This window comes from Ictalurus punctatus, chromosome 7, assembly GCF_001660625.3.
Source record: "Ictalurus punctatus breed USDA103 chromosome 7, Coco_2.0, whole genome shotgun sequence".
NCBI classification, from domain to species: Eukaryota; Metazoa; Chordata; class Actinopteri; order Siluriformes; family Ictaluridae; genus Ictalurus; species Ictalurus punctatus.
This window is the reverse complement of record NC_030422.2, coordinates 24,783,704-24,811,459: the sequence shown is the minus strand read 5'-3', so window position 1 is coordinate 24,811,459 and position 27,756 is coordinate 24,783,704. Positions and strand designations below refer to the sequence as shown.

General features: G+C 38.8%; 6 protein-coding genes across 11 annotated transcripts in view; 3 read left to right on the top strand and 3 right to left on the bottom strand.

The window, feature by feature from the left end:
* Positions 1 to 579, bottom strand: part of poln (polymerase (DNA directed) nu) — a 54,219-nt gene extending 53,640 nt beyond the window's left edge. Inside the window, exon 1 of the mRNA XM_017472570.3 lies at positions 465 to 579. Within this exon, the coding sequence (XP_017328059.1) occupies positions 465 to 579 (115 nt within the window). The remainder of the gene's footprint in view (positions 1 to 464) is intronic.
* Positions 580 to 937: 358 nt separating this feature from the next.
* Positions 938 to 6,534, bottom strand: haus3 (HAUS augmin-like complex, subunit 3). 2 transcript variants are annotated; one of them, XM_053681894.1, is made up of 5 exons: positions 6,232 to 6,534; positions 3,850 to 4,858; positions 2,310 to 2,770; positions 1,989 to 2,223; positions 938 to 1,461 (listed from the first exon to the last, which is right to left on the bottom strand). In XM_053681894.1, exons 2-5 carry the CDS (start codon positions 4,807 to 4,809, stop codon positions 1,246 to 1,248), a joined length of 1,872 nt encoding a protein of 623 aa, XP_053537869.1. In that variant the 5' UTR covers positions 4,810 to 4,858; positions 6,232 to 6,534; the 3' UTR covers positions 938 to 1,245. The 2 variants fall into 2 exon arrangements, with proteins under 2 accessions (XP_053537869.1, XP_017328056.1); XM_017472567.3 differs by having other exon boundaries at positions 1,941 to 2,223; positions 6,232 to 6,531.
* Positions 6,535 to 6,598: 64 nt separating this feature from the next.
* Positions 6,599 to 11,677, top strand: LOC108267959 (prostaglandin reductase 1-like). The gene is given in 10 exon segments (XM_017472568.2): positions 6,599 to 6,710; positions 7,511 to 7,633; positions 7,712 to 7,757; positions 8,171 to 8,230; positions 8,366 to 8,424; positions 8,427 to 8,529; positions 9,134 to 9,407; positions 10,038 to 10,143; positions 11,235 to 11,353; positions 11,489 to 11,677. Coding segments are annotated over 10 exon segments (1,098 nt in total). The 5' UTR covers positions 6,599 to 6,613; the 3' UTR covers positions 11,600 to 11,677.
* A 5,121-nt stretch (positions 11,678 to 16,798) lies between these two features.
* Positions 16,799 to 21,592, top strand: ptgr1 (prostaglandin reductase 1). Its single transcript, NM_001200853.1, is given in 8 exon segments — positions 16,799 to 16,927; positions 17,028 to 17,073; positions 18,063 to 18,122; positions 18,334 to 18,516; positions 18,630 to 18,903; positions 20,182 to 20,287; positions 20,577 to 20,695; positions 21,356 to 21,592. Coding segments are annotated over 8 exon segments (1,005 nt in total). The 5' UTR covers positions 16,799 to 16,821; the 3' UTR covers positions 21,467 to 21,592.
* A 1,197-nt stretch (positions 21,593 to 22,789) lies between these two features.
* txn (thioredoxin) lies at positions 22,790 to 27,348 on the top strand. Its single transcript, NM_001200092.1, is given in 5 exon segments — positions 22,790 to 22,844; positions 23,734 to 23,838; positions 24,058 to 24,123; positions 26,893 to 26,958; positions 27,107 to 27,348. Coding segments are annotated over 5 exon segments (324 nt in total). The 5' UTR covers positions 22,790 to 22,820; the 3' UTR covers positions 27,170 to 27,348.
* svep1 (sushi, von Willebrand factor type A, EGF and pentraxin domain containing 1) overlaps positions 27,192 to 27,756 on the bottom strand; it is a 102,138-nt gene continuing 101,573 nt past the window's right edge. For all 5 annotated transcript variants that reach the window (XM_017472561.3, XM_047156482.2, XM_053681889.1 and 2 more), the window contains one exon: positions 27,192 to 27,691. In XM_017472561.3, the coding sequence (XP_017328050.1) occupies positions 27,661 to 27,691 (31 nt within the window). In that variant the 3' untranslated portion in view covers positions 27,192 to 27,660. The remainder of the gene's footprint in view (positions 27,692 to 27,756) is intronic.

Genomic DNA, 27,756 nt, shown 5'->3' with positions numbered 1-27,756 from the left:
TTTTATGCTTAAACGTCACAGGGATTAAATATTGCAGTTTGAATGGGGCCATTTATATCCTCAAGGTCCTGAGTGTAACTATTTTGTGTATCTAGTTTAAAACAGATTTATGAAAGAAATGAGGGTGAACTATAAAAAATTCCAATAAATATATACACCTTTTGCTAAATTTATGCTGTCTGCATTCACTCAAACAAAACAAAAATGAAAAAGACATAAGGATGCACAAGCGTTAATACACAAAAATTTCCAGTCCAAAAATAACATTTCTTTCCTTTCACATACAAACAATTTCGATCTTTGCCATTGGTTATAGGATCCGATACGTTTTCTCCTATATACCCAACCCACAATTATTTCTGCCATTAGCTAATATGATACAGGATATTGGACTGGTGTCATCTCGAATACTGATTATACAGAATAACCATTCATGGAACGATTCCTCTCTAAACCTGACTCACTGTATGGTCTGCTGTCTATTCTGCCAGCATACTGAGCTCTCAGTGCAGCCAGGACCCTCTGGGCTTCTGCAGACAGAGGGCCTGCAGTCACCATGCTACAGGGCTGGTACTGCATCTCACCTACACCTCTGTCCTTCCTCACTAAGCAGACCTAAACAAACACAGAGACAAAAGCACTGCGAAGTCACAGTAGGCCTTCAGACTTTATGCTTTAAGAAGTGAAGTCGATCAGATTTTCACATTATTATCACATTATTATTTTTTTCATTATTATTATTATTATTATTATTATTATATAGACAAATTTATAACAAACATTGCCAGATTTAAATACTTCAACCAATGTGCATTTAAGCTCATGAGAGCAAATTTCCATTGAAGCGGATTTGTTTTGTTTGTTTACAGATATACAGTTTAATGAAGACTAACAGATAACTGGAACTTTGGCCATCATATCAAACACAGACACACGATTAGGAAAAACATGATGCACACACACATTTTATTAACAAAAGTTCCTTATTAAAAAGTGTCTACTTTTCCAAAATTAGATGTACAAAGAAAAAACAGTTACTTTCTACAATCAAACGTCATTGACATTTTGGGTAGCACACTGCAGTTAAAAATGTCAAAAGGCAGTCCAGAATCCAGAAAAAGCACAAGCTGATGATGTTTTCACACAATTGGTGCTCTCGGGGTCAAAACTGCAACATGTCTCCCCTGACCTCAGCTTCAGAGCTCCTTTCCTGGAGGGTCAGAGGTACACAATCTGCTCCTCTACCTACTTAACACCAGCCCTTGCCTCCATCTCACACACCACCTTGCTGAGCAGGGTGGGGTCTAGGTGAAAGTAGACGTACAGTTCTCTCTCTCGTCTGAGGGTGGCGCTCTGCTCTAGTCGAGCCCTTTTGGTCCGCAAGTCTCCTACGATGTCCTGCAAAAGCTTGTACATATTCTTCTGCTTCACTTCCAGCTCACTCAGGACAACAGACACCTCCTATATACAAAAAAAGGACGAAAGAACAGATTCCTTTTAATACTGAACCATATGGACAATATCGTGCAGCTATGACACAGTGAATCTTTTGCAATAGCCCGATAACATTAAGGTGCAGTACTTAATATTTTATTACATGCAACTCAAAGAAAACATGAAATTGATCATTGTATCCCTCCCTGTTCAGATCTGTTAATGAATGATGGTTGTAGCATCGCTCAGCAGTTACATTTTGTGAATTTGTGTGACTGAAGTAAAAAAAAAAAATATTACACCAAAAGAATTAATGGGACTGGCAAACCCTAAAAAGTACACTCCTGACCCCAGAAAGTAAAAGCACCACCCTACAGAAGCCGTGCAAAACCGCAACCAGACATGCAAGAGGATAATAATCAAAATCATCTCACGCTGCCTGCGAGCTCTCAGAATGAAGAACGGCGGTGAGGATGAGAAACAGAAAGGTGTGTGGAAAAACGTACCTGTGCGTTAGGGCAGAGCTCCTGAGCGGGTGTGGCTGTAGCACATACCTGCGGCCTCAGGAGCGGCTGCACGATATCCGAATAGGCCGAGCGCTCCAGAGCGTCGCGGTCGTGCTCTAAACGTGCTCCGCTGTAACCCTGCTCTTGAGCTGCCCTTTCCAGAGAATCCTGAACAGAAACAAGCTCTTTCTGCAAGCTAGATGCTTCAGCTTCCAACCTCCCGTAGGTCAGGATGGGATCCTTACACTCCGAGAGCTTGCCCAGCTCCAGCATCTGCAGCAGCCTGAGATACACACATACAGAAAGAGAAGTTGAGAATGAAACAAGGATAACATTAGATGACATTTAGATTTATTCATTCATCCTCACCTGCTAAAGGCTACATCTTTAGAGTTGATGACCTGCAGTTTTGTGTTACGCCAGGGCGTTAGACAGGGCCTTTGGGTCAGTTCAGGCTGGGTCAGTATATTCCCTCTCTGAGCTGCACTCTGAGACGCCCCTTCCAACCTGCTGATGACCTCATCCAGCTGAGTCGCCATCCTTCTCCCCGTCCTGAGCTCAGTGTCCTGCGCCAACCGCAGTACCTCAAACGACGCCTTCTGTCGGAGGAGCTGGTCCCTGACCTCGGTCTGCCTGGCTGTGTAATAGTTCTGCCTGGCAATCTGAAGTGCCAAGTCACCACGCACCACAGGCACGTTCAGCAGGCGAGCGCTGTCACGCAGAGCGGAACGGACAGGCTCTCGCATCAGAGCCTCGAGGTCAGACTCAACAGAGAGAAGTTCTGAGCGCAGAGCAGGCTCGCGCCAGGAGGCCTGCAGAGAGCCCATTGGCTAGAAAGGGGAGAGAATGAGAGGAACAATGTTAAAGATATGGAACTGTATCACAGTGCAGGAAACAATCATTCCGCACTAAACAACATGATTGTATACATATTGGTAACTTAAACATATAATTACCCAAGATATCACTTGTATTCATGTTAGAGCCTGTTAAATTCTTTTAAATATTCAATTCTTCATTAAAAAAATTTATTTATGCATTACAATATTAACTACTCAGATCAACCACAAAAGCTGAAAAGTATAAAAGTAAAGAGTAGGTTATCCTATTATGAAAAGATTTAATGTTAATGAATTAATTTTTTTTTTTGTGATTATATTTACCTATATTTCTTTTTAAAAAGAAAGAAAGAAACAAACAAACAAAAAACACCATCCATTCAAGCCCTCTTCAAGTTGTCATATGTATATATTTTTTATTCTCCAAGCCATTCATCACACTACATAGGGTATAAAAGAGACTTCATAGTCAGGACTCAGCCACATACGCAACCAAGTCTGATATGCATTACAATATCACCTCCGGGTCAATACTTTTTTTCTTTTCTTTTTTTTTATAATTGGTCTACAAGTAAACCAAGAAGAGGAATCTAAAACATCTGAATGTACACCATCTGTCAAAAATTTGGAGACACTCAACGGAAATGTTCCTCATGGTCTTAATAACTTTTTGAGCTGAAGGTGGATGATTAGATGTGTGAAATCAGTGTTGTGGACAAAAATATAACTGTACCAACATATTCATTTCTTTCATTAGAAATCTAACATTTTATTTACAAAAATTATATATATATATATATATATATATATATATATATATATATATATATATATATATATATATATATATATATATATATATGACAGAAGACTCAAACTTTTTTTTATCACAACATGATTCCCATAGTTACATGTGTGTTACTCCAGAGTTTTGATGAATTTATTATTATTATTATTATTATTATTATTATAAAAAGAAAGTGGGAAAAAAATAAATAAAAATAAAGAATGAGTGTGTCAAAACTTTTGACGGGTAGTGAGCATTTTTTACCCTTTACCTGTATACGCACCTGTGTTTGGCTGCCGAGCTGCTCAGTGAGCCAGTTCTTCAGTGCTTGGTCTCCATGCTCCTCTGCTTGCTCCTTCAGCAGCTGGTGCTGCGCTACAATGTGAGCCCACTGCAGCTGAGCCATCTCCTTCCTCCTGCTCTCCACAAGCTTCTCATCCTCCTCTTCCTCACTCTCACTGCAGCAGCTCAGCTCCGTCAGCTGGAAGCGTTTGGAGGTCGAGGTCTCTACCATGTCTGAGATGCCCTGGAAGAACTGACACTGGGTGTAGGTGGCCAAGGCTTTAGTGTTTTGCTCCTCCTGGTGGAGGAAAGCATCCAGAGGAAGCTGGGACAGCAGTACTGATTGAGAAGCAGAGGGTGCGGTGGTTTCATTATTTTGTCCCACTGACAAGTCCTCAGTATGGAAGAAACCAGCAAGCTTTTGGGTCTCCTTCACGAGACCTTCCAAGGCAGCATTTGTGGCTGCGTTTTCAACCGCGAGAGCAGAGCTGGCCTCTTTCATCGCGCCGCTACCTTCCTGGAGCAATCCAAGAGCCGCAGACGAATCAGCGCCTCGGCTGGCGGCCAACACCTGCAGCTTTTTAAGTCTTCGCAACTTCAGCTGCTTCTCTTTCCGCAGGGCCTGAAGCTCAGCCTCTAACTCTTCCACCGAAACATCCTCCTCCCCACAAAGTGAGGACAGCGACCCACACACATCAATCGGTCCACACATTTTTAACAGATCCCCGAGTGTCGCATTGTCCATGATGGGCTTCCCAGACTCGCGCAGCACCCGAAATGCCTGCACTTCTTCTGGAGTGAGGGCATTGTTGTGGTTCAGACGGTGGCAGAACACGCGCAAAAGATGCAGGTTGTCTGGTGCAGCGTCAAACAACCAATCAAATTCTGAACCTTTCAGCGCAGATGCACTTGGATAACCCAACCGTGACAACGCCTCAACGAACCTCTCCCCATCGAGCATGATTGTTGGAACGCCGAGTCCCCAAACAAGCTTACAATTTTTTTTTTCCCTGCAGTAAATTATGAGAAGAAAGTCAGATTTATTTAACCTCCTAACCCAAGAAAACACCAAGTACTAGAGAGGGAGAGAGAGGCATTACACGAAGACGTTAAAACGCGCGTGCAAATTTTGATGTAATGGCTGACAACGAGTACCGAAATGCTTCATCCAGCGACAGGTCCTACAAAAACGCTGGGGGGGGGGGGTTGTTGTTGCTGGAGAGCAAGAAGACAAGTTGAAGAGTGAGGTCAGGAAAATAAATGTTACAGAAATGACACAGAAGTACCATTTCTTCTGTACTGCCTCAGTATAAAAAGCTGTGGAATGACCAACACAAGTTTTTCAAATATTCAGATGTATAATAATACATATATTGTTTTTCTTCATCAATCAAAAGCTCAGAAAAAAAAAATCACAGTGAGGCTGAAACGTCTGAAAGTCATGTTTGGTGACCAAAACTTCAGCCTCACCATGATTTTTTGTGAGCTTTTGAATGATTAAGAAAAACAATATCTTTTAAACATTTATTATTATACATGCAAAATACTTAAAACAAAAAAACTCGTGTTGGTCATTCCACAGTCCACATTCTTTTTGTGTAGATATCACTGCCGTACATGTAGACTATCGAGTAGCAAGTTTGTTTGGGGTCTATAGAAATCTACACAACACTAATATTTAATGTATAAACATAACATATTCTTATAACTGTTATCTCCTATTCCCAATAATCTCCAGTCAGGAAAAAAACATGCAAGAATAAATTAATAAAAGGGATGCAGAAGGGATAAGGGTGTGTCTTCTGTCCTGAAATGTCTCCTGTGAGGAATAATATCCTGACTTGTACAAAGCACTCTCACATAAACGTCTCCTTACAGAGAACTTCACCTGACCAGTGTTTAAATAACTAATATTAATGAACTCTTACTATAGAAACACAGCATATTAAAACCAGTGCTTTAATAAAAAAAATTAAACCTGTGATTTGAATTACAGTAAACTACAGTTGGAGCTGCTGTTACAGAATATTAATCAACGCTTTATTGTACTTTACGGTATAATAGCCAATAACTCACCTCGCTACATGAACTTAACATAACCGATACTAACATACAAGACGGATAAACTAGGAGTCATCTTAAATTTAACGCTGAATTGGTGTCGGATGCTGAACGAATAAAGTGACAGTTGAAGCTGAACAAAGATGGCGTTAGCTTAGCTTAGCAGCGACAACACAGTGAAGCGTATATTATTAAAATATACTAGCTAGGAAACAGCTAGCTCGAGCTGGCTAACAAACTAGCGCGATAACGTCAAGAAAGCAATAAATTAATTAACACTAGCTGGGTAAATATTTTTTTTTAAAAAAAAGAAAGTTCTTACCTGTGAATAAAACGGTGATTCTGGTTAGTTTGTTTGTCTCGCAAACAGTTAGCAGTGTGGCTAATCTCTCAGCGGGGAGTGTTCGCGTCTCGTGAAGCCCGTTCAAAACTACGGAAAGAGCGCGCGCAGGTCTACGTCATTTCTTGTCAGTGGGCTGTTCTTTATTAATTAATATTCCATATGAAATAAATATTAAACCATAACGAAAAATGTCTGCTTTTTCAGGAATTAAACAACTGAATATACGTTTTGATTTGGGTCGCCACTTTAAAAATAGTTTTAATATGTTTTTTTTAAAAGACGTGATAACGTTGCCAAGTCAGATATGGTTGCCGTCTTTTTATGTCAACCAATCAGAATCCAGGTGATGTAGCGTAAGCCTATGAGAAAAAAGGATAAAGGCAAGAGCCAGTCTAAAACAAACACACACGGAACAGGGTCCGTTCAGTGGCGTAGAATTGCACAGACATCTATAGCAGGTAACCCCAAAATAAATAAATAAATAAATAAATAAATAAATAAACAAACAAACAAATAAATAAATAAATAAAATGGGTAATATTTGCACTCTTTTTTTTAACAGTGTCCTTTCAAGTAAATGTATTTGGTATAAAGAATAACGGCATGGAAATAGACTTCTTTCTTCTGTTGTGTTCAAACCTGTATTGTTAGCTTGCTGTTCCGACTCTGATTCGACGGTTGAATTCACTCGAGTCGATTCCAGAAAATTTCTCGATACTAAGACTGCTGATGTTTACGATGTGTAGAGATACATTTTGTTTGACTTCGGATTATTATTATTATTATTATTATTATTATTAATATTTTTGCTTTCTTAATTTACCTCATCAGTGAGCGAACATGAGCTATTTTCATTACAGGAGCTATTTACATTTCACAAACCTTCGGAGTCTATTCTCGATTGACTGGAATCGCGGAATTGACTCTTTGGCTGGGGTCGACTCCACCCTAGTCGTTCCAAGTATCGAAAAATTTAAATCTGAAAAAAATTAATATTAAGCTTAACGTTAATTAGCATTGGGTTTTACTGCAGCTTTACAGTATTTAATCCTTTCACATCAAAGGTGCAATTATGATTCGCATATAATGTGCAAATATCTATCTGAGTCCTGTCAATATAGAAGCAGTATATCTCAAGGTATATTGCAATCTCAATATGCAGCATTATAATAACAATATTTTATTCTGTCTGCATTCTGCAACCCCAGATGCTTAGCTAGGTATGAGGTAGTTTTACACTCTTCATTATTTACCCCAGTTACCTCAAGCAAAAATATGGTCCAAGCCAAGACGTGGATACTGAAGCAGTACTTTGAGGGTTTTCCTAAAGACAGTGACTTTGAGCTGAAGCTGGAGCAGCTGCCTGAGCCAAAAGATGGAGGTTGGTGCATGAACACATTTCACATTTTGTCTGCTGGTTTCATATCTTATTTTTGCTCATTGTGAATAATTATTACAGAAGTACTTTTGGAAGCAGTGTTCCTAAGCGTGGATCCATACATGCGGTAAGCATCAATCTGTCTGTTCTTTCAACTGTGTAACTTTCATTAACTTGGACATTTGAGGTAAATAAACATGTATGTACGTTGTCTTTTTCCATAGTTTTTTGCTTTTCAAATCCAGTAGTTATAATTTTGATTAAAATTATTTTCTTTGTTTGAAGTCATTTGATTTGCAGTTAGATTCTGGATGGTGTTGACATGTTTTTTATACTGTATATGTTCATCTATAATTGTTCCTGTGTTCACATGAGCTTTTTTTTATTATTATTATTATTTTATTTTATTTTTTAAACTATCTTAACGATAGTGTATTTTTGTAAGTTAAACAATTAAAACACATTTGCTGCCTTCTGCTTGAGATATTAAGCATATTTTCTTAAGAAGGCTGTTGTATTGATGGTCCCTTTTATTTTCAGGCCTTTTAGTAGTGTGCGAATGCAGCCAGGAGATGTGATGATCGGAGCGCAAGTGGCCAAGTAAGAAAGGCAAACTCTCTTTCACTATGTTGCTGAATCATTTTCTGTCTTTATTAGTACTGTTAATTTACCTTACTGTTATGTCCCTTCAGTCATTTATGCTCATTCCTTTAATCTTCATGTTTTTCTCCTCAGAGTAATTCAGAGTAAAAACCCAGCATTTCCTGAGGGCAGTCATGTAGTTGGCCGGTGCGGCCAACACACACAATATCCGATGGAACCAGTTTCACCCGGGTCCTGAGCGACTGGCCTCAGACTGTTCCTCTTTCTCTTGCTCTTGGCGCCATCGGCATGCCAGGGTACAAATTCAGATTATGATCCTTGATCAGCTAGAAGATAAAGTAATTCAAAATAACAAGGGATAAAGGAGGAAGCATATAGTTGGAAGTTATTTGTATGTATTCAAATATTTGTGTTTGTATAACGCTACTAGCTGTGCCTGTGATGACCTAAATCCAGTTTGAGATACTCTCCCAGTCGAAACTGATGTATGCTGTGAGTTTTCAATCATGTCTCATTTTGGAGAAAGAGATGTTTTATATTATGATGGCTTCTCTTTTTTAAAAAAAAACAAAAAAAAAACCCTGTAACACTTCAGATGACGGGCACCTTTGCAGGTTGCTATGAAACACTGGATCAACATGGGGAAAACAGCCTATTAAAAATGTTTAAGAATCATGATGAATGCAATTGAATGGTTTTGAGGGACGCTTGTATGGCTTTTTTTTTCTTTCTTTTTTTTGTGCTCACTGACTCTGCTTTTCTGGTTTTGCAAGGCTTGCCGCATTTAGCATTACATGTATTTTGTTTCAGATTTAAAAAGCTCACTCTAATCCATTAGTCTTTAATTATTTTGTACTGTTAATGATGAATAAGCCCACCCTTATTTTTTTCTTGCCACAGGCTGACTGGTCTATATGGTTTAGAAGAGGTTTTGGCCATTAAACCGGGGGAGACCCTCCTGGTGAACGCGGCGGCTGGTGCTGTTGGGAGCGTTGTGGGTCAGATTGCTAAACTGAAAGGATGTAAAGTGGTGGCTTCAGCTGGGAGTGATGCTAAAGTGGCCTATCTGAAAGAGCTGGGTTTTGACTATGCCTTCAACTACAAAACTGTGTCCTCTCTGGAGGAAGCTCTAAAACAAGCCTCACCAGAGGGATACGAGTGCTACTTTGATAATGTAAGGAAATAGTTTTAGGTCTGTAGAAGAATCCTCTTCCTTAAGATCTACCTTCCTGCAGGTTTCCTCTCAACCAAAATTCAATACGCTTGTGTTAGTTTATCAAGAACTTAAGGCGTGCATGATTGTGCATGATTATGGTTGGCACTGAGGTCTTCAGGAAGGTAGATCTCCACTAACAGGGTTGGTCACCACTGCTGTAGAAGAAATTGGAACATTATATTGGGTGTCTAACTTATGAGGGTAATGAACTAATGGTGGTACAGGCTTGTCCAGTTTTATCTGGAATTGGACGGTGTAAGTTTTCATTACATTTACATCTATGGCATTTAACACACCCTTATCCAGACCAACTTGCAGCTCTAATTTTTTATACAGCAGTTGAAGGTTAAGGGCCTTGCTCAAGGGCCTGGCAGTGGCAGTTTAAAATGAAGCAGAAACCACACCCGGGTCTATTGAAAGCCAAGATGAGCTGATTTAAACTGATTCAGGTATGGCTTCTGCTTGATTGGAATGAAACCCTGCACCCACACCGGTCCTCTGTGGAAAAGATTGGACATCCCTGCTCTAGTATTCCCATTTCCACTTGGTTTGTCGATGCCCTAAAGAACAATTTACTTGTATTACCAGGTTGGTGGGCATTTCTCCAGTGTTGCGCTTTCACAGATGAAGACGTTTGGAAGGATCGCTGTTTGTGGAGGAATTTCCCTTTACAATGATAAAGAACCCCAAACAGGTCTGTCTGCATTTGATGCCAAACTTCGATCTTGTCTTGGTACTTAAGCATTTGTGTTCAGGTTAACTGTAAATTTATACAATTGGAAGCTTTCCAGAAAGCTGATAGTCATTTTTAAAAAAAAAAAGGGCCTAGCTTGTGATACTGTAATTGGCACTTGTAAGACACATTTGTCTTACTCTTCTATATTACCACGTCCTTGGTCTTTTATCCACTGGCGTGTCTCACGCACTATATGGGGTGCAGCCATTTTGTAGTGTTTTCTGAATTCTCATCGGACAAATCATATTCCCTGGATAGTGCACTTTTATTACCTATAGTGCAACTGATGTACACTACTTCTGCAATAAGTACCACAGTGTGCAGTGATTTTCTCTATCAGCTTTTCATTTAATTGTTTAGCTGGATACCAGTGCAGACAGACTTTGTATATAAATGTAAATAAGAGTCAGACTGCTACAAATAACAAAGTAATTGTTGGCTGTATAAGTAACGGAGTCTTGTATCTTCAATAGAAGTCTATCTTTTAATGCTTTCTTTATTGTATATTTATAGCTTTGGCTTGATGGTTTAATCCTAATATTCATATTGTTTATCTAATATGTCATGATTATGTTTCTTGAATATTGAGTTCTGTCTGAATTCCATCTCATGTTTCCTTCACTGCTGCCCCATTATCCTGTTCTATATAGAACAGTAAATTGTGAACAAGCGAGGGAGCGCTTTCAGACACAGTGAGTCTCTGTACTCCATTATTAGAATCTGAAGCGCATTAGTGAGGCACTCACTCATTTGAGGTGAAGTGAGGAGGCCCGGAATGCAGTTCAATTCTTCCATTGAAACTTCGGCACACTGTGCCTTTATAGAGCTCACTTTGTACACGGGGCATTGTCATGCTGGAACAGGTGTGGGCCTCTTGGTTCCAGTGAAGGGAAATCTTAATGCTACAGGGTTAAGACATTCTGTACAATTGTGCTTTCAAACAATTTGGGGACGAACCATATATGGGTGTGATAATCGGGTGTCCACATACACTGGCACATATGGCAAAAGTGTCATAACGGGGAAGGGTCTGTCTGTCTTTCTCACAGGTCCTTATCCACACCTGCCTATACTCTTTAAGGAGTTGCGGATGGAGGGCTTCTTGGTGGGGAGATGGGCGCATAAGAATGAGGAGTCTCTGAAAAGGCTGTTGACTTGGCTGCAGGAGGCAAGTAGTAGCTGCTTCTAAATCTCTTAACAACTCATTGAACGTATCCTCCTTAGCTAATGTGGAGTGTTTTGAATTCAATTTTAATTGACTTATTCACATTTTGTGGACTGGCTGTTTTTGTTTATTCTGTAGGGAAAGCTGAAGTGTAGAGAGCATGTGACTGTGGGTTTTGAGAACATGCCAGCTGCCTTCATGGGGATGCTGCAGGGAGAAAACCTCGGGAAAGCCATTGTTAAAGTCTGAAAGCTTCTTTCTTCTGGCTCAGACTTGTGAAACTGTCCCCTGCTACACATGTAATAAAATCTTGGGTTTGTCTTTGTAGAGTTTCTTTTTCTCTCTTTTATAAATTTTTTTTATTTTATTTATTTATTTTTCTCTTTTGGTCTTTAATGGTTTATAGAAAAGAATGTGATGCTACTGTTTCTTGGAAAGCAGCTTTTAAAGATTAAAGTAAGAATTTAGTTGTAGCTTAGCTGAATATCCAAACTATCAGTTTAAGCCATCAGTTCTGTGTTCATGCCGTGGCACACGCATACAGGTGTATCTCCAAAAATTAGGAAATTGTGGAAAAATTTGTGGGCAACCCCCCAACCCCCCCCCCCCCCCCCCCCCCCCCCCAAAAAAAAAAAAAAAAGTAATTTAATTCAAAAAGTGGATCTTTCATATATTCTACATTCATTACACATAGTAAAATATTTCAAGCCTCTTTTCACATGAGACAATTGGTATGTAGATATCAATGGAATGGTTTCATGACTAACAGGTTCCCCTTCAGGTTTATTTCTCAGTGATGATGACAGTTATTTCAGCTCAAAATAGTTGGTACCCACTAGATGATGCTGTGATACTTGTTAATGTTTCCATTAGAATTTAAACAAGACAAGGAAATATTGAAAGTTACTGATGAATGTATTATGCAGTGCTTTCTGTGTTTGTCCAACTGCACTGCAGGTTCTTTTCTCCAAATGACCTTATGTCTGGTGTGGGATCCAATCTGGATTTATGGCAACCCAGACTAGGATAAAGTGTTTTAAAGAAAATTTAATAAACCTTTATCTGTATAACATACATTTCTGGTGTGTTTTTTGTGTGTGTGTGTGAAATACAACACCAGTTTATTTATCATTTGCACAGTATGTCAAGAATTCTGTGAATATTAAGTCTACATACCCCTGCTTAAAATGTTTGAGCGTTTCAAATATTTTCAGCTTTTGTTACAGTCTAAAAAGTTATTTAACCCCAGATGACTAACTCTATTAAAATAACTCTGTTCAAACTTTAAAAAACTAATTATGAGACCCAAGCAAAGAAGTTTCCTGCTCAAAGTCTATCCTTTATCCAGCAGGATGCCATCTTCAGTGAGGAAAAATAAGGGACACCCCCCATCATGCATCAGCACTCCTGGTTTGAATTGTAAAATATTCGCCTAGTAACATTACCTTTCTTTATATACTGTTGACCAGTGGTCACCAACCCTGTACCGGAAGTTTTGTTCCAACCATAATCATGCCCACCTGACTATCTAATCATTGCTGTGTTAGATTTTGGTTGGAGGTGAAACCGGCAGGAAAGCAGATCTCAAGAAAGAGGGTTGGTAATCACTGCTTTTGACAATTGAGGTGGTGGGGTGGCATTTTAGCTTTAGCATAGCTCAGTTGCTTAGTTAATATAATCGTTCAGAAATGCATTCCTTGTATCTATCCATCCATTTCCGGTACTGCTTATCCTACACAGGGTTGCAGTGAATCTCGGGGCACAAAGCAGGGGACACTGGGCAGGGTTCCAACTCATCACGGGGCACAATCACACACACACTGTGGGCAATTTTGGAAATGCCAGTAAGCCTACAACATATGTCTATGGACTGGGAGAGGAAACCATAGTACCATGAGACCCCTGAAGAATTGGGAGACCCTGCAAGCTCCATTTACAAAGGGCAGCAGCAGGAAACAAAACCCCAACTCAGGCGGTGCGAGGCAAATGTGCTAACCACTAAACCATCATGCCCCCTTCCTCAGATATATAACATTTTCAAATGTTAGTTGTCTCAATTTGGGAGATATTAAAAGATATTTATTCAAGTAGTTTTTCACCAGACAACTTATTAGCAGAGCTACTGTTAACAGCCCAAAGGTGATTATTTTCCAATGACAATGTCCATTTATTATTAATTATTAATCAACGAATGACACATTGTACTTTTTATCCATTCATAGTGCCTGCTATCACTTTCCTCACAACAGCTATAAACACTCATTCTCTAACTTGCCTTTTTTTCTCTCTCTCCTAAAGTTCATAAAACAAAGAAATTCAGCTTGTCATGTTACCATGAAAATTCAAAGCCCTCTGTTCTGAAGACTTTCCTCTTGTTGAAAAAAGTTCAAGCTGAGCAAAACAATTAACTCTCAACTTCTCAGTTATCCTGTATCAACTGTAACATTTTTCTTGGTCTAAAATGTCAGCCAGTTAAGGTAAATGTTATGTTTCATATTATTCATGGCAGGTTTATGCCATGGTTGTTTTTAGAACAATATTCTGCCTTGCTTAATTTTTCTCTACACTACTTCCTTTTCCTTTGGTAAAATTAAAGGAGTTTTCAGCACTGTTAGTAGAAGAGGTTACAAAAACATGCTAAAAATTGCCTGCACCACATCAAAGGAAATGAGACTAGTTTGCATAGATCTCCTGGGCATTGAAATGGCACCTAGACACAGCTGTGATGTCCCGTCTTGTAGAGTGCACTGAGAGCTGTGTGCCCAAATGAAAGGATGATATTAAAGATTGCTATCTGCTAGCCTAGTGGGGAATGAGCGTATTTATTTCGGCTAATATAACTTCTCCCACTGTGTCTCCACTAGTATGTAGTCATTCACTACATCATCACCATGCCATCTTTCTACTTTTACAAGAATGGACGAATGGTGGGTCCTCAGACTTCATGACAATATCTAATAATGAACATCTAGGCGAAAAGTCATGTGGTATATAGTAGTGTAGTATTATTGTGTAAAAAAAAGAAGAAAAAAAAGAAAGTCGTTTGATTCATTACATCAATCAGCCTCAGAGTGACCTCATACCCTGTTTACAGGTTGAGGAATTATATGGGGCAAACCAAAATGCGCTGAAAGAGAACGTCCATCGTTATATGTAAAGCAACAACATGTATATTAGGTTTGATCTCTCCATTGTAGGAAGCTCTACTGCAAGATTATAATTATTCATCATATTCCACATTTCTCAGTCAAAAGGTTTTGGTGTGCAGTGCCAAAGACATCTATGGACACCTGACCATCACACCAATATATGGCATTTCCCCAAACTGTTGCAGACAAGTGTATAGAATGTCTTTCTATGCTGTGGTATTACAGTTTCCCTTCACTGGAACTAAGGGGCCCAAACCTGTTCCAGCATCACAAGGCTCTTGTACACAAAGCGAGCTCCATGAAGACATTTTTCAAAGCACAGAGCCCTGACCTCAACCCCTCTAAACAATTTGGGGATGAATTGTAACAGTAACTACACACCAGGCTTCACTAATGCTCTTGTGGCTGAATGTGAAAACTCAACTCACTGCTTTCAGGCCTCCCAGCCAGCTCCATCAAACCCCTTCAGATGATTCAGAATGCAGCAGCACGCCTCGTCTTCAACCAGCCCAAAACAACCCATGTCACACCCCTCTTCATCTCCCTCTACTGGCTTCCTGTAGCCACCCACATCAAATTCAAGGCCTTGATGCACCCTACAAGACCTTGTCAGGAACAACACCCTCCTACCTCAACACACTCCTGAAGGCCTACGTTCCCTCATGGAATCTGCGATCGATTAGCGACCGACGTTTAGTAGTTCCCAATCAGAGAGGCGCAAGGTCCCTTTCCAGAACCTTCACACTAACTGTTCCTCAGTGGTGGAATGAACTTCCAATCTCAATCCGGACCGCAGAATCTCTCACCATCTTCAAAAAACAGTTAAAGACCCACCTCTTCCGTGAACACCTAACCAACTCATTAAAAAAAAAAAAAAAAAATAATTTGCACTTTCCACCTCTACTCTGTGCACTTTGCTATTTCTGGAACTCAATTAATAAATCTTGTATGGTAGCACTACTTGTATTGTTCTCTGCTTGATATATCGCTTTGCTTGTATTTTTCTCGCTTTGGATAAAAGCGTCTGCTAAGTGAATAAATGTAAATGTAAAAACTCAACCGCCACGCTCCAAAATCTAACAGAAAGCCTTCCTAGAGAGATGGAAGTTATTATTACAGCAAAGGTGGACTAAGTCTGGAATAAGATGTTCAGCACGCACATATGGGTGTGATGGTCAGGTTTTCAGTCATGTCTCTTTTTGGAGAATGATGATGCAAGCTTCTTTAAAAAGAACTAAAAAGCTTCAGATGCTGAGCAACCAGCATGCTGGTTGCTGTGAAATGCTAGTTGTGAAACCATGACAGTAATGACTTGATGTCTCAGTTACTGGTGTATATAATGGCCTTGAATACATCTTAAATATTTTGTGGTTTTAGTTTGCTAGAAAATTTATAATGCTTGATATATTTTTTTTATCCAACGGCACAACACAATGAAGTCTTTCTGAAGCACTGACAAACACTGACCATCAGTTCATTCTGTCACCTTTTGTCGTTTTGTAAAATAGAAAGAATATTACATTACAACGTTTTAACTTTATGCATTTTATTAACTGGATGCCTTCTTTACAGTGGATATAATTAGAAAATGGAATTTATTCAACAAATCACCAATAAATTATAAACCATTACTTCAAATTGTTATTTGATTGACAGCGCGCTTCAAGGCAAGAACCCAGAATTTCCTGTGGGCTGTTATGTGGTCGCTCCATGCGTGTGGAGGACACACAGTCTGACCAATGGCAAAGCAATGTTTAGCCTTGATATTAACCTACGTTCTTCCTGACTGGCCCCATGACATTCCTCTTTCTCAATTTTTCAGGTCGAAGTGAATTAAAAGTTTGGAATTTTAAGGGGTTAAAATTCCAGATAATTTAAGGACATATGAACTCTTTACTCATTGGGTACAACTCATAATCTGCTGAATCACTGTGACCAAAGTTTTAAGTATTTACACCTTTGTGTAAGTTTTGTGGGAAAGACTAATCGGTTAAACTGATAAATGAGCTGAAGTCATGCCTGATGTGCAACAACACAATGCCATCTACTTTTGCACTGGTTTGTGTTCTTCAGCTCAACTCTGATCTGATCTTTTAATGACTACATTCTGTAAGGCAAGTCACCAGGATGCATTGCATGAACATGTATTATTTTTCTTCACTAAGCCACTGTTTACATACAGCATTCCTTATGTTTTACAACCTCCATTGGTTGGTCTAAAAATCTGCTGTTGATGGGTGGAGTGTTCACATAGAAAGCAGGGTAGTGCAGTGTTTATCCGGCAGAGCGCTTTAGAAGTAGAGTTTTCACTGCAACAGGAACATGGTTAAAGCTAAGGTCTGGACACTTCGCAAGCATTTTGTTGGCTTTCCAAAGGAGAGTGACTTTGAGCTTAAAGAGGAAACATTACCTGAGCTTCAAAATGGAGGTAAGTATTAATATAATATAAACAGATTATGGTGGCCTGTTTCCCAGCAATGGTGCATGGTACATACCACTGGCGCTAATTAGTGTTTGAACTGTTTCAGAGGTCCTACTTGAGGCCATCTTCCTCAGCCTTGATCCATATATGAGGTACATTAGTTGCGAATTTCTTTGTCTTAAACTGAAAAAAAAAAATCATTGTCATGTAGCAGCTCTGTAGTGATGATGATGTACTGAAAGGTGTGTGCTATTGAAAAATTCATTATCTGGAAATGATTGATTTATTAATTTGGCAAGAATGAACGCAGCAGTGGACTGCAGAGTGGGGTGTAACACATTTCTGATACCATACTGATACTGTAAGCAAACAGCTCGTGTGATATCGCAGAGTACTTCACAACATTTACCCACCCAATTCTAAAACGTAAAAGTTGCTAAGAAAAGTAAATATGCCTAGACATTTCCCAGTGTAACATTGTACAGGGTCAACACACTACCATTAGTGTATTAGTGTATCTCAGCATGAAACAAATATAAACTTAAATGAAAGTATGGGGATTGAGCCAAAATTTCTTCTACAAATCATAATCAAGTGAAAGTTACTAATAGCCACACAAAATAAATTATTTGGACTGAAATCAGAAGTGAGGACATTAACCACTTTTAAGTACCTGCTTGTTTTATGCAATATTGCATATTGCTTATTGCTTAAGAAATGCCGATAAGCATGTAAAACCTTCATGTCGTGGAAAATATTATGTAATAGTGTGAAAGTGGTGGCTTGGCGGGTAGGGCTTTGGGTTACTGATCAGAAGATTGGGGGTTCGGGCCCCAGCAGTGCCAGGCTGTTGGGTCCTTAAGCAAGGCCCTTAACCCTCTCTGCTCCAGGGGTGCTGTATCATGGCTGACCCTGCGCTCTGACCCTGACATGCTGGGGTATGTGAAGAAAAGAATTTCACTGTGCTGTAATGTATATGTGATAAATAAAGACTCGTTATATGTCAGAGAGTGATTTAATCCCTTTTCACCGTATCCCCCCCCCCCCCCCCCCCAAGATGGACTCTTTAGTAAGCAAACTATTTGTATTATATTTTATTGTTTTGCATGCCATGTGTGAGTATGTTTCTCTGTTACTGCAGAGCTGTGAGTTCAGCCTTAATGAAAGAAGGTGATGTACAGATTGGAGCTCAGGTTGCAAAGTAAGACAAGCAAACACATCGTTATATTCTGTTATATTATGTCATGGTGTAAAATATAAAGAATATTACATCAATGCATGTTATCTCATGTATTTTATTATCTTGGTGTCTTCTTTACAGTGGATAGATTAGAAAATGTTTACCCATATAACTGTCACGTCATTACAGTACATCTCCAAAACAATAAAAAAAATTGTTGTTTGTTTGCCAGGGTACTTCAAAGCAAGAACCCAGCTTTTCCTGTGGGCTGTTATGTGGTCGCTCCATGTGGATGGAGGACACACAGTGTGACCAATGGCAAAGCAATGTTTAGCCTTGATATGAGCCGAGTTCTTCCTGACTGGCCACAAGACGTTCCCCTTTCCTTGGCTGTTGGTGCACTAGGGATGCCTGGGTAATAAATTATTACTATCAGTAACAAAAATCAGTTTATTGCAACCATCTCTGAAGAAAATACCAGATAAACAATTTGAATATTGCTTTATATGTTCATTCTATACGGGTCAGTTTGACTGCCCTGTATGGCCTAGAGGAGATTCTGCAGGTGAAGCCAGGTGAGATTGTGCTGGTGAGTGCAGCAGCCGGTGCTGTGGGCACTATGGTGGGCCAGATTTGTAAGATTAAAGGCTGTAAAGTGGTGGGTTCGGCTGGGAGTGAGGAAAAAGTGGCCTACCTGAAGGAGCTGGGCTTTGACTATGTTTTCAACTACAAGACCATAACATCTCTGGATGAGGCACTGAAGCAAGCTTCACCTGAAGGCTACGACTGCTACTTTGAGAATGTAAGTTTTAGAAGCTAAGATGGGTAATATAGCATTTAAAAAATACATTTATTTACAAATTACACTTTCTTTACACATTAATTATTAACATGGTAGTAACACATACACTAAGAAAAAGAGGAAATAAAGTAACCCAGTAAGAAGGTAATAATAATAATAATATTAATAATAATAATAATAATAATAATAATAATAATAATAATAATAATAATAATAAATCCCCAATTCCGAAAAAGTTGGGACAGTATGGAACATGCTAATAAAAATAAAGAGGAGTGATTTGTAAATGTACTTTGACTCATATTTAAACCAAAAACGTATAAACACAAGGTATTTGATGTTTTATCTAATCAACTGCATCGTTTTTTTGACAATAAACATTTATTTGGAAATTGATGCATGCAACACGTTCCAAAAAAGTTTGGACAGGGGCGATTTAGGACTAATAGCGATGCGACCAGTTAAAATAAGAAGGTGATGTGATGTGAAAGAGGTGAGGCGATCGTCTGATCATAGTACATAAGGAGCCTCCAAAAAATGGGTCTGGGATGGGTTGAGGCTCGCCATTCTACCAACGGATGCATCAGTGAATAATCCAAACACTTTGAGAACAACCTTCCCCAAAGTCAAATCGGTAGGATTTTGGGCATTTCACCTTCTACATTGTGCAATATAATTGAAAGATTATATTCAGAAGGACCTTCTAAGCTGTTATTAGTATCAGGTCCAAAAGCCAGCATCTGCCACGGTATGGGGGTTTGTCAGTGCACATGGCATGGGTAACTTGAACATCTGTGAGCAGCATCTGTGAGCAGCATTAATGCAGTGAGATATGTACACATTTTTGAGCAAAATATGCTGCCATCCAGGGCAGGATAATGCCAAACTATATTCACAATGATGTCCAGTGTGAGTGTATTGTGAACAAGTGTCTTGAGAGCAGCACAGGACAGTCTTTATGTTTACAACAGCAAGTGTAGCTAACAAACTACAGTAGCTGTGTGAAATGATCACCCAAAGCAAGGGTGAAAGCACTTCCTTGCCATTTTGAGTTGAACCACTAGATAGCAGATCTGTTTTTGTGTTGAACTGAGCTGTAATCTTCTGCCCACTAGCCATTTGTCAGAGTCAGAGTCAGAAATGTTACCACCTGGTAAAGTATGTAAAATGGTCATGTTCACCACACTGCATAAACACTAAGGATAATCACAAAAGTATGGTCCTTATATCCCTGGTCCTGAAATTTATATTTGGTTTTGCTTTTTGTGCTCTGTCCAGGTTGGAGGTGCTTTCTTTACTGCTGCACTTAATCAGATGAGGCCTCGTGGACGCATTGCTGTGTGTGGTGCAATATCACTGTACAACGCCACCACACCTCAGATGTGTAAGTTATGGGTAATGTGATGGACCCATGTGATAGTCTCTATGCCAGCTGATATTACTTATCTAGATATGAGCGGCATGGATTAATGATTTGCAGGTTTCCACTTCAGGCTTTCTTTCTCTGTGGTAATGATAGTAGAGTTGTTATTACAGCTCATATGGTCTGTAACCACTAGGTGGTGCTCTGATTCATTGTTTTAAAGTGGCCTAAAGTTTCCATTGGACTGAACTATGAATCTGGAAATATGGAAAGTTATTGATGAACACTTGCACAATTCTTTCTGTCGCAGGTCCTTTTCCCCACATGACCATGCTGGCCAAGAGCATTAGGATTGAGGGATTCCAAGTCAATCAATGGCCAGAGAAAGACGAGGCATCTATCAGAAGACTGCTTACATGGCTGAAAGAGGCAAGTGGGCCAAATTGACTATAGAGTATTTGCATAAGAGCTATGAGATGAGAGCTCTGAACAAACAGAGCCCTGGTTGATATAGATGAGAGGCACTGGTACCCTTAAGTTCTGAGGTTTCTGGGGTTTACACTGCTCCAGCATGTCTAAATCACCATAAGAGCTGCAGGGTAATTGAATTAAATTACGTTTAAATGAGTGTGTTAATTTTGGAAGAAATGCTGAATTCAGCAGAGCTGTGTTTATCAAGACCTGTAGACCTCTGATCTGTGGACAAATTGATAAGGGCAGCTAAATGCTGACAAAAACAACACAGAGCTCTGGAAATCTTAATGATTTAATCAGAGGTTTGTTCCCTTTAGTTGGTGACCACAGCAGCATATTTTGTGGAAGGAATAAAGAACCTCCCTTCTTTCTTTCTTTCTCTCCGCTGAAGTCACTATGACCAAACCAAAAAAGGCAGTTTGCCATGTTATGTTACCAGGAACTTAAAGTTATTGTAAGGTTTAAAGTTCTAGCCTTATCTCTGACTGTTACAAAGGACTGTCAGTGGAGACTGCTTTTAAAAATGTTAAATAAATGTCTCCATACAGAAAAATACACCAGATCATAACACTGGGTAAAACTAGAGTTTTTGTGCTTTGCATGTCTGCGTTGCAGGGGAAACTTAAGGCCAAGGAAAATGTCACAGTGGGCTTTGAGAAGATGCCTGCTGCCTTCATCCAGATGCTGAAAGGGACAGAACTGGGAAAAGCTGTTGTTAAAGTGTAATTATTTTACTTTTTGTAATGTCATCTATATATTAAAAAAATAAAATAAATGTCACACATAGAAAATTCAGTCCCTGTTTGCTGTTAACAATTTTGAATACAAATAAACAAAACAGGTTTAATGAAATTTGACTGTTTTCTGGTGTCTTACTCCCAAGGAATATTTTTCATATGTATAAATATAGATGCATAATAGTAATATGTATGTATACAAATATTTCATTGTGTTGCATGATTGTACGGAAGGTAGTATGACCATACTGACCATGGCTGGTTCAATTCCTCCCATCTCGTAATATCATACTAGTAGGAGGATTGGCTATTGTAAATTGCCCGTAGTTGTGTATGAATGTGCAAATGTGTGTGCATGGTGTCCAGCGATGGACTGACTTCCCATCCCCAGTTTATTCCCACCTCCCACCTGGATCCACCACCACCTGGACAAGGATACAGCACTTTCTGAAGATGAATGAATGTATGAACGTTTGTCAAAAATGTATTTCATTCTCAGTTAATATTTTGATTGTTGTAGTTAGTTTATATCATCATCGTTATTAACTGAGAAATATTTGTTGTTGCTTTAGTTTCAGTTTTTTCACCAACGTTTAGTTTTCAATGCAGCTATTTACTTATATACAGAAACTTATACACTACACACACACACACACACACACACACACACACACACACACACACACACAGAACATGTTCCGGATCATGACAAAAGAATAAAACGTATTATTTTACAGAGGGGAAAAAGGATTCAAATGAACACAGAAACTGGGTGGCAAAAAAGAAGAAGGAAGACAAAATATGAATAGCCAATCAGAGAAGACCTGGATGTGACGTCACTCGCCGTTCCGCCATCCCGGAATTTTAGAGAATTGTCAAGTCATGGTGACTGGAAACAGTGGATTTTCACTTTTAACCGCCTCTTACTATAAATTACTGCCAGTGGTCACGTTTAATCATGCTCTGTACATCTGTGAATGTCAGTAGGGCTTGTTAATAAATCACCTACAGCATACTATGCACTTTAAACGTAGACATATTCACATATTCCTCTCCTACAAACACATTGGCAACGTCCAAAACCGTATATCACATAACCCCTAAGTAGACATACAAATCACTGTGCGTTGTGTGCACTTCATTTTCTTGTCCTATTCCCGTAAAATGGAGCTGGATGACGTGGGCGGGATTATGTCGCCAGTACGGCTCCTGGTTGGTTTGCTGGAGTCAGGGGGCGGGGCGAGAGACATGTTTATAAGTGGTATGACACATCAAGCAGATAAATCGTGTATGTTATTGTGTGTGTGAGAGGGAGAGACTAAGGATCAGGAGAAAAGTTCGCCATGGTTGTACATATCGAGAACTTGGTAAGTTTTTATATACCTGTATATCCTTTTCAGGCCCCTTTAAACGGTTTTGATATCAGTATGCATGTTTAGTGTTTAATATTGAGGAATCCCAGTTTTATGGTGGAAGCAACATTATGAATAGATTGACTAATTTCTTCAATATACTTAATATGTGAGTCTGTATAGTCTTTATGTCACTAAGGGGTTTATTGTGGTCAGAAGTTGAACAGTTTCCTCCAGGGTATTGAGCCTATATGCACTACATTTGACCGCCTGTAACTTTTTTAAATTAATTAATTAATTAATTAATTTATTTATTTAGCTGTACTATTAAATACTAAGAGCTAAACAACACTACAATTTACAGCTAGATTGCTTCTTTCTTGCAGGTTTTTCTTTTCTTTCTTTCTTTTATGTATAATGTCACTTGCAAAGTATTTAAAGGCCATATCCTGTGAAATAGTACAAACTATTTAGTGTGGTGGTGGTGGTGGTAGTAGTAGTAGTAGTAGTAGTAGTAGTAGTAGTAGTAGTAGTAGTAGTAGTAGTAGTAGTAATTTGGGACACTAACTAATACAGTCCTTGTATAGCAGCCTTACAGTTGAACCCTGAAAGTGCTAATGGTGTAGATGCATTGCAGTTAATTCCTAGAGAAAGCATTACATTTTGTTTTGAATTCATGGTAGGTGGTTGAAACTAGACAGACTTCATATTGCATAATGTAACTGATTGCATTACACACTGCTATAACCTGATGTTGCTCTTGGTGCAGGTTACACTTTATGTTGTGAGCATATTGATATTATGGAGTAAAACGTTTATTTTTTTGCTTGTGCTTGGTTCTGTCTCATTTCTGCACTGGCTTTAAACCATTCACGATCATCTTTTTTCTCTTTCTTCTCCTCAGAATGCTTTCAGTGCCGCCCTGAAAAATGCAGGGGACAAATTAGTGGTGGTGGACTTCACAGCCACATGGTGCGGCCCCTGCCAAAGGATTGGCCCCATCTTTGAAGTGAGTACTTCTGTTGAGGTCTCTGCCCAACATCTGCAGTTGTCAGAGTGTGATGAGGATTGCTCATTGACCTTCTGAATCATTTGGAGAGTCCGTGTGTTTGCGTTTTTGTTGTTGTGGTAACCAGAGAGACATACAGACAGACACACCGACACACCCTAAGCAACAGTCAGGTTAAGATATTTACCCTCTGCTGTTTTCTTTCTTACTTTCCCTCAGACTCTGTCTAAGAGTGAAGACTATCAGAATGTGGTTTTTCTGAAGGTGGATGTGGACGATGCAGCGGTAAGTCACCCAATGTGTACAGTTACCATCTTAAGCAACTTGTTTCAAAGACTTTAGTGCTATTGCCTTTTATTGTTAATGATACTTTAACCAGACTGCAGGGCCAGTGTGTGTGGCAGACGAAACGGCAGTTGTTTTTAGAGCATTGTGATTATAATTTTTATATATATATATATATATATATATATATATATATATATATATATATATATATATATATATATATATATATTGCTGTGTCAAAAAATACAGCGAGAGCAGAGATACCCGTTTGTCAATGTGGACGTTTTGCTTACCTCATCAAACCGCTGTGTTAATGCATAGGAAAAAAACAAATGGTTTCCCATTCTGTCTCGAGCATTGCTCTAGCGATATGTAAGTAGATCATTTTTCAGCCATTATCTTTGTCAGTGATGTAGTGTATTGTGCATATTGATTGGATGCACCACAGCCAGTGTGTTAAGGAAGGAATAAAACATAATGGGGCATGCTGGTATAGAAAATTAATAAATAAATGACTGGGTGGTGTGATGTAATGCACTTTAAAGTGGAGTTACTGTAACCACCACATATTTGATTATTTTCCTGTAACAGTGTGCCCTGTGTTTTATTCCCCTTATACCATATATATATATATATATATATATATATATATATATATATATATATATATATATATATATATATATATATATATATATATATATATATATATATTTTATTAAAGAATGGCCCATTGTACTTTGTATCCATTTATAGTTACATTTAATGGATAATTTTCAAAACCTGTTATCTCTTGCATTGCAAACAGTTGTTCCGTCACCAGCCTCATTTTTAGTTCTCTTGAAGTTAATAATACAAAAAAAGCATCTTGTCATGTTACCTCTGAGTGTTCCAAAGCACAGACACTGGAGACTTCTTCCTAAAAAGTGTTTTTTTTTTTTTTTTTTTTTTTTATAAATATGCCAAACTGTAAGTTACATACAACAACATTGCCAGAGCTGCTGTTATTGAACAGCACTTTCTGACCAATCAGAATTAAGCATTCAGCAGCGCTTTGGTATAAAGTGGTTTGAAAACCACAGGTGTATTTTATTATTATTTTATTTTGGGTAGAATCAGTGAATCAGTGTATTATGAATGAGCATGCTGACTTTCAAAGCATGCTGTCTTTCAAAGCCACAAGGTTTAAAGATGGGTTTATATATATAACAATTATTCTTGATCTAACTTGTCTTTGTCAGTCTTAGTTTAGCTTACAACTGTAACAAAAAATACAACCAACCAACCAAAAAAAAAAACCATTACAAAAAGGTCACCTACTAGGCTTTCCTCAATGATAAGTAAGGAAAATGTCTGCCGAAGCCCAGACACCACTCCTGTGATCTCCAGTGTGTAATCTGTTGGATTTCCAACATATTTGCATTCATTTTAATAAAGCGTTTGTAGAGTTGGACATTAGCATGTTTCTCTTGCTTCCTCCCAACCATGTTCATGGTTGTCTACAGTGTGTGCTGAGGGTGCCTTATCTGATGAATCGATACAGAGATGGCTCTCAGAGAGGATATTGGTTACTGGTCAGTTTTATCAGTCTTTTCGTGACTGTGGCTGGATAATGGCATTGTTATAAGATATGCTTCTTCACAAACTCTTGCTCATATATGCATCTGTGCTGTTGCGCATATATACAGGATTTACTTACCAGTCGAGTGTTTTTGAATGATTTTCCCATGAGTCATAGGGGTAGATCTGTTTAGTCTGGCATTCTTGCTGTTCAAAGGAAGTAATGGTGATTTAGTGAGGACTGATTTAGTGCCTCGTACATTTGGCAGGCATCATGTGTTGACTTTCCCAACAGTCTGTGTACACACCACGCCCAGAAAATAAAATCATGTGGACACCTGAACATCCTATCCCTATGGGCTTCTGGGGTTTTTTCTTCTAGACGTTTCCACATCACAATAACAGCTTTTACATGTGACCGCATTTTGTAACGGTCAGTCAGTAACGTATCCAACACAGTCAGGGCAGAAGACTTTGTTTTCCTGTTTTATTAGTAACATAAGCTCCATTTCTGGACTTCATTCATTTCATGAGAGAAAAACGAGAAGCTGCTGAGGGAATGACTGTTTTGACATAAGTGAGAACAGGACCTAACTTGTGTCATGGATATTCCATAGCATTAAATGTAACTATAAATGGATTTTAAAAAAAGAACGTTGTGTCTTTCGTTAATGTTTTAAAAAATGATTGTTGGCAAATAACAACAGGACTGGTACAAGAGCAATAAAACACCCTGGTTTGTTCTGTTAAGGGAACGTAATCCACTTCATCAAAATGTACTTATGACAGTGCTACAGTTGTATGTCATGCAGCTCTCCAGTATGACTCATAGTAATGCCAGTGTTTTTTATCGATACAGTCGTGCAGTCTGTAAGCTTGATGCTCTTTACTCATTAGCAATGGGTGTGGCTGAAATACATGTTGACATAGTTGTCCATAAATACATTGTGGACATAGTTGTCCCAACTATGTCCACAAGTGTGTTTTATTAGGTTATCAGAGGTTATTCACACAGGTTAGGCATTATTTCCGGTGCTACACAAAAAGAAATGTGGCTTGTTTTCATAAATCTTCTGGGTGTTGACGTGGCACATTCAGTAGAGCTGTGTGCCCAAATGAAATAAAAGAATAGTACAGATTGCTATCTGTTAGCCCAGTAGTGAATAAACATATTCGGCTAATTTTAATTTAATCTGTCTTTACCAGGATGTATCCAGTCACTGTGATATCAAATGCATGCCAACTTTCCACTTCTACAAGAATGGGCAAAAGGTGAGTCTTTAGACTGTGTGACGCTCTCTAATAATTAACTTCTAGGCTAAAAGTGTGTTTTATAGTAGCGTAGCATTATTGTGTAAGGAGTCATTTGATGCATTACATCTGTCAGACTTGGAGTGTGATCTCATATCCTGTTTTACAGATTGATGAGTTTTCTGGGGCCAATGAACAAACACTGAAACAGAAGATCAACGATCATAAATGAACGCACACACCCCCACACACCCCCACACACACCTACACACACACCCTCCCACACACCCCCACATTTGGTTTTTAACTCTCCCTTGTAGGAAGGTCCATCGCAAGTGTATCATTCCAAATATCTCAAAATTATGGACCTTTTATTACTAGGGGCTCATGTGGAATTTTTTTTAATATTATGAATTCAATAAAACGTGAAGAAATGACAAATGTGTAGTTGTATTTTTTGCTTTAATAAAAATGTGAAAAGAATAGTTTATACACATATACACTGAACAATCACATTAAAGTTTTTACACATCGAACAGGTTCATGTATATAGCAGCAGAATTATGCTTAATACTGTTTTTATTTTCTATATGAAAAAATACAGCTTTAATTTACAAAACACTTGGTATTTGGAGTTTGGGCGGGAGAAATGGTCAGAACTGAAGACTTCGACATCCACCATGGTGTGCTGATGCTCCAGCTTTGTCTGTGTTGAGTGGCGTATTAAAAATGAAAATATCCTGGTTTTCTTTTCCTAAAAACGGAGAACGGGAGAAGGAGATTATAAAAGGTCTCGGTACATGCTACTATAGATGAAAT

What these genes read in the sequence shown, in the direction of transcription:
- haus3 (XM_017472567.3), bottom strand. Translation starts at nt 4,809, where the DNA reads ATGCTCGATGGGGAGAGGTTCGTTGAGGCGTTGTCACGGTTGGGTTAT. An exon ending in AAAGATGTAGCCTTTAGCAG is followed by an intron (nt 2,224 to 2,309) that starts GTGAGGATGAAT and finishes TGTGTATCTCAG; the next exon opens with GCTGCTGCAGATGCTGGAGC. An exon ending in AGCTCTGCCCTAACGCACAG is followed by an intron (nt 1,462 to 1,940) that starts GTACGTTTTTCC and finishes TTTTGTATATAG; the next exon opens with GAGGTGTCTGTTGTCCTGAG.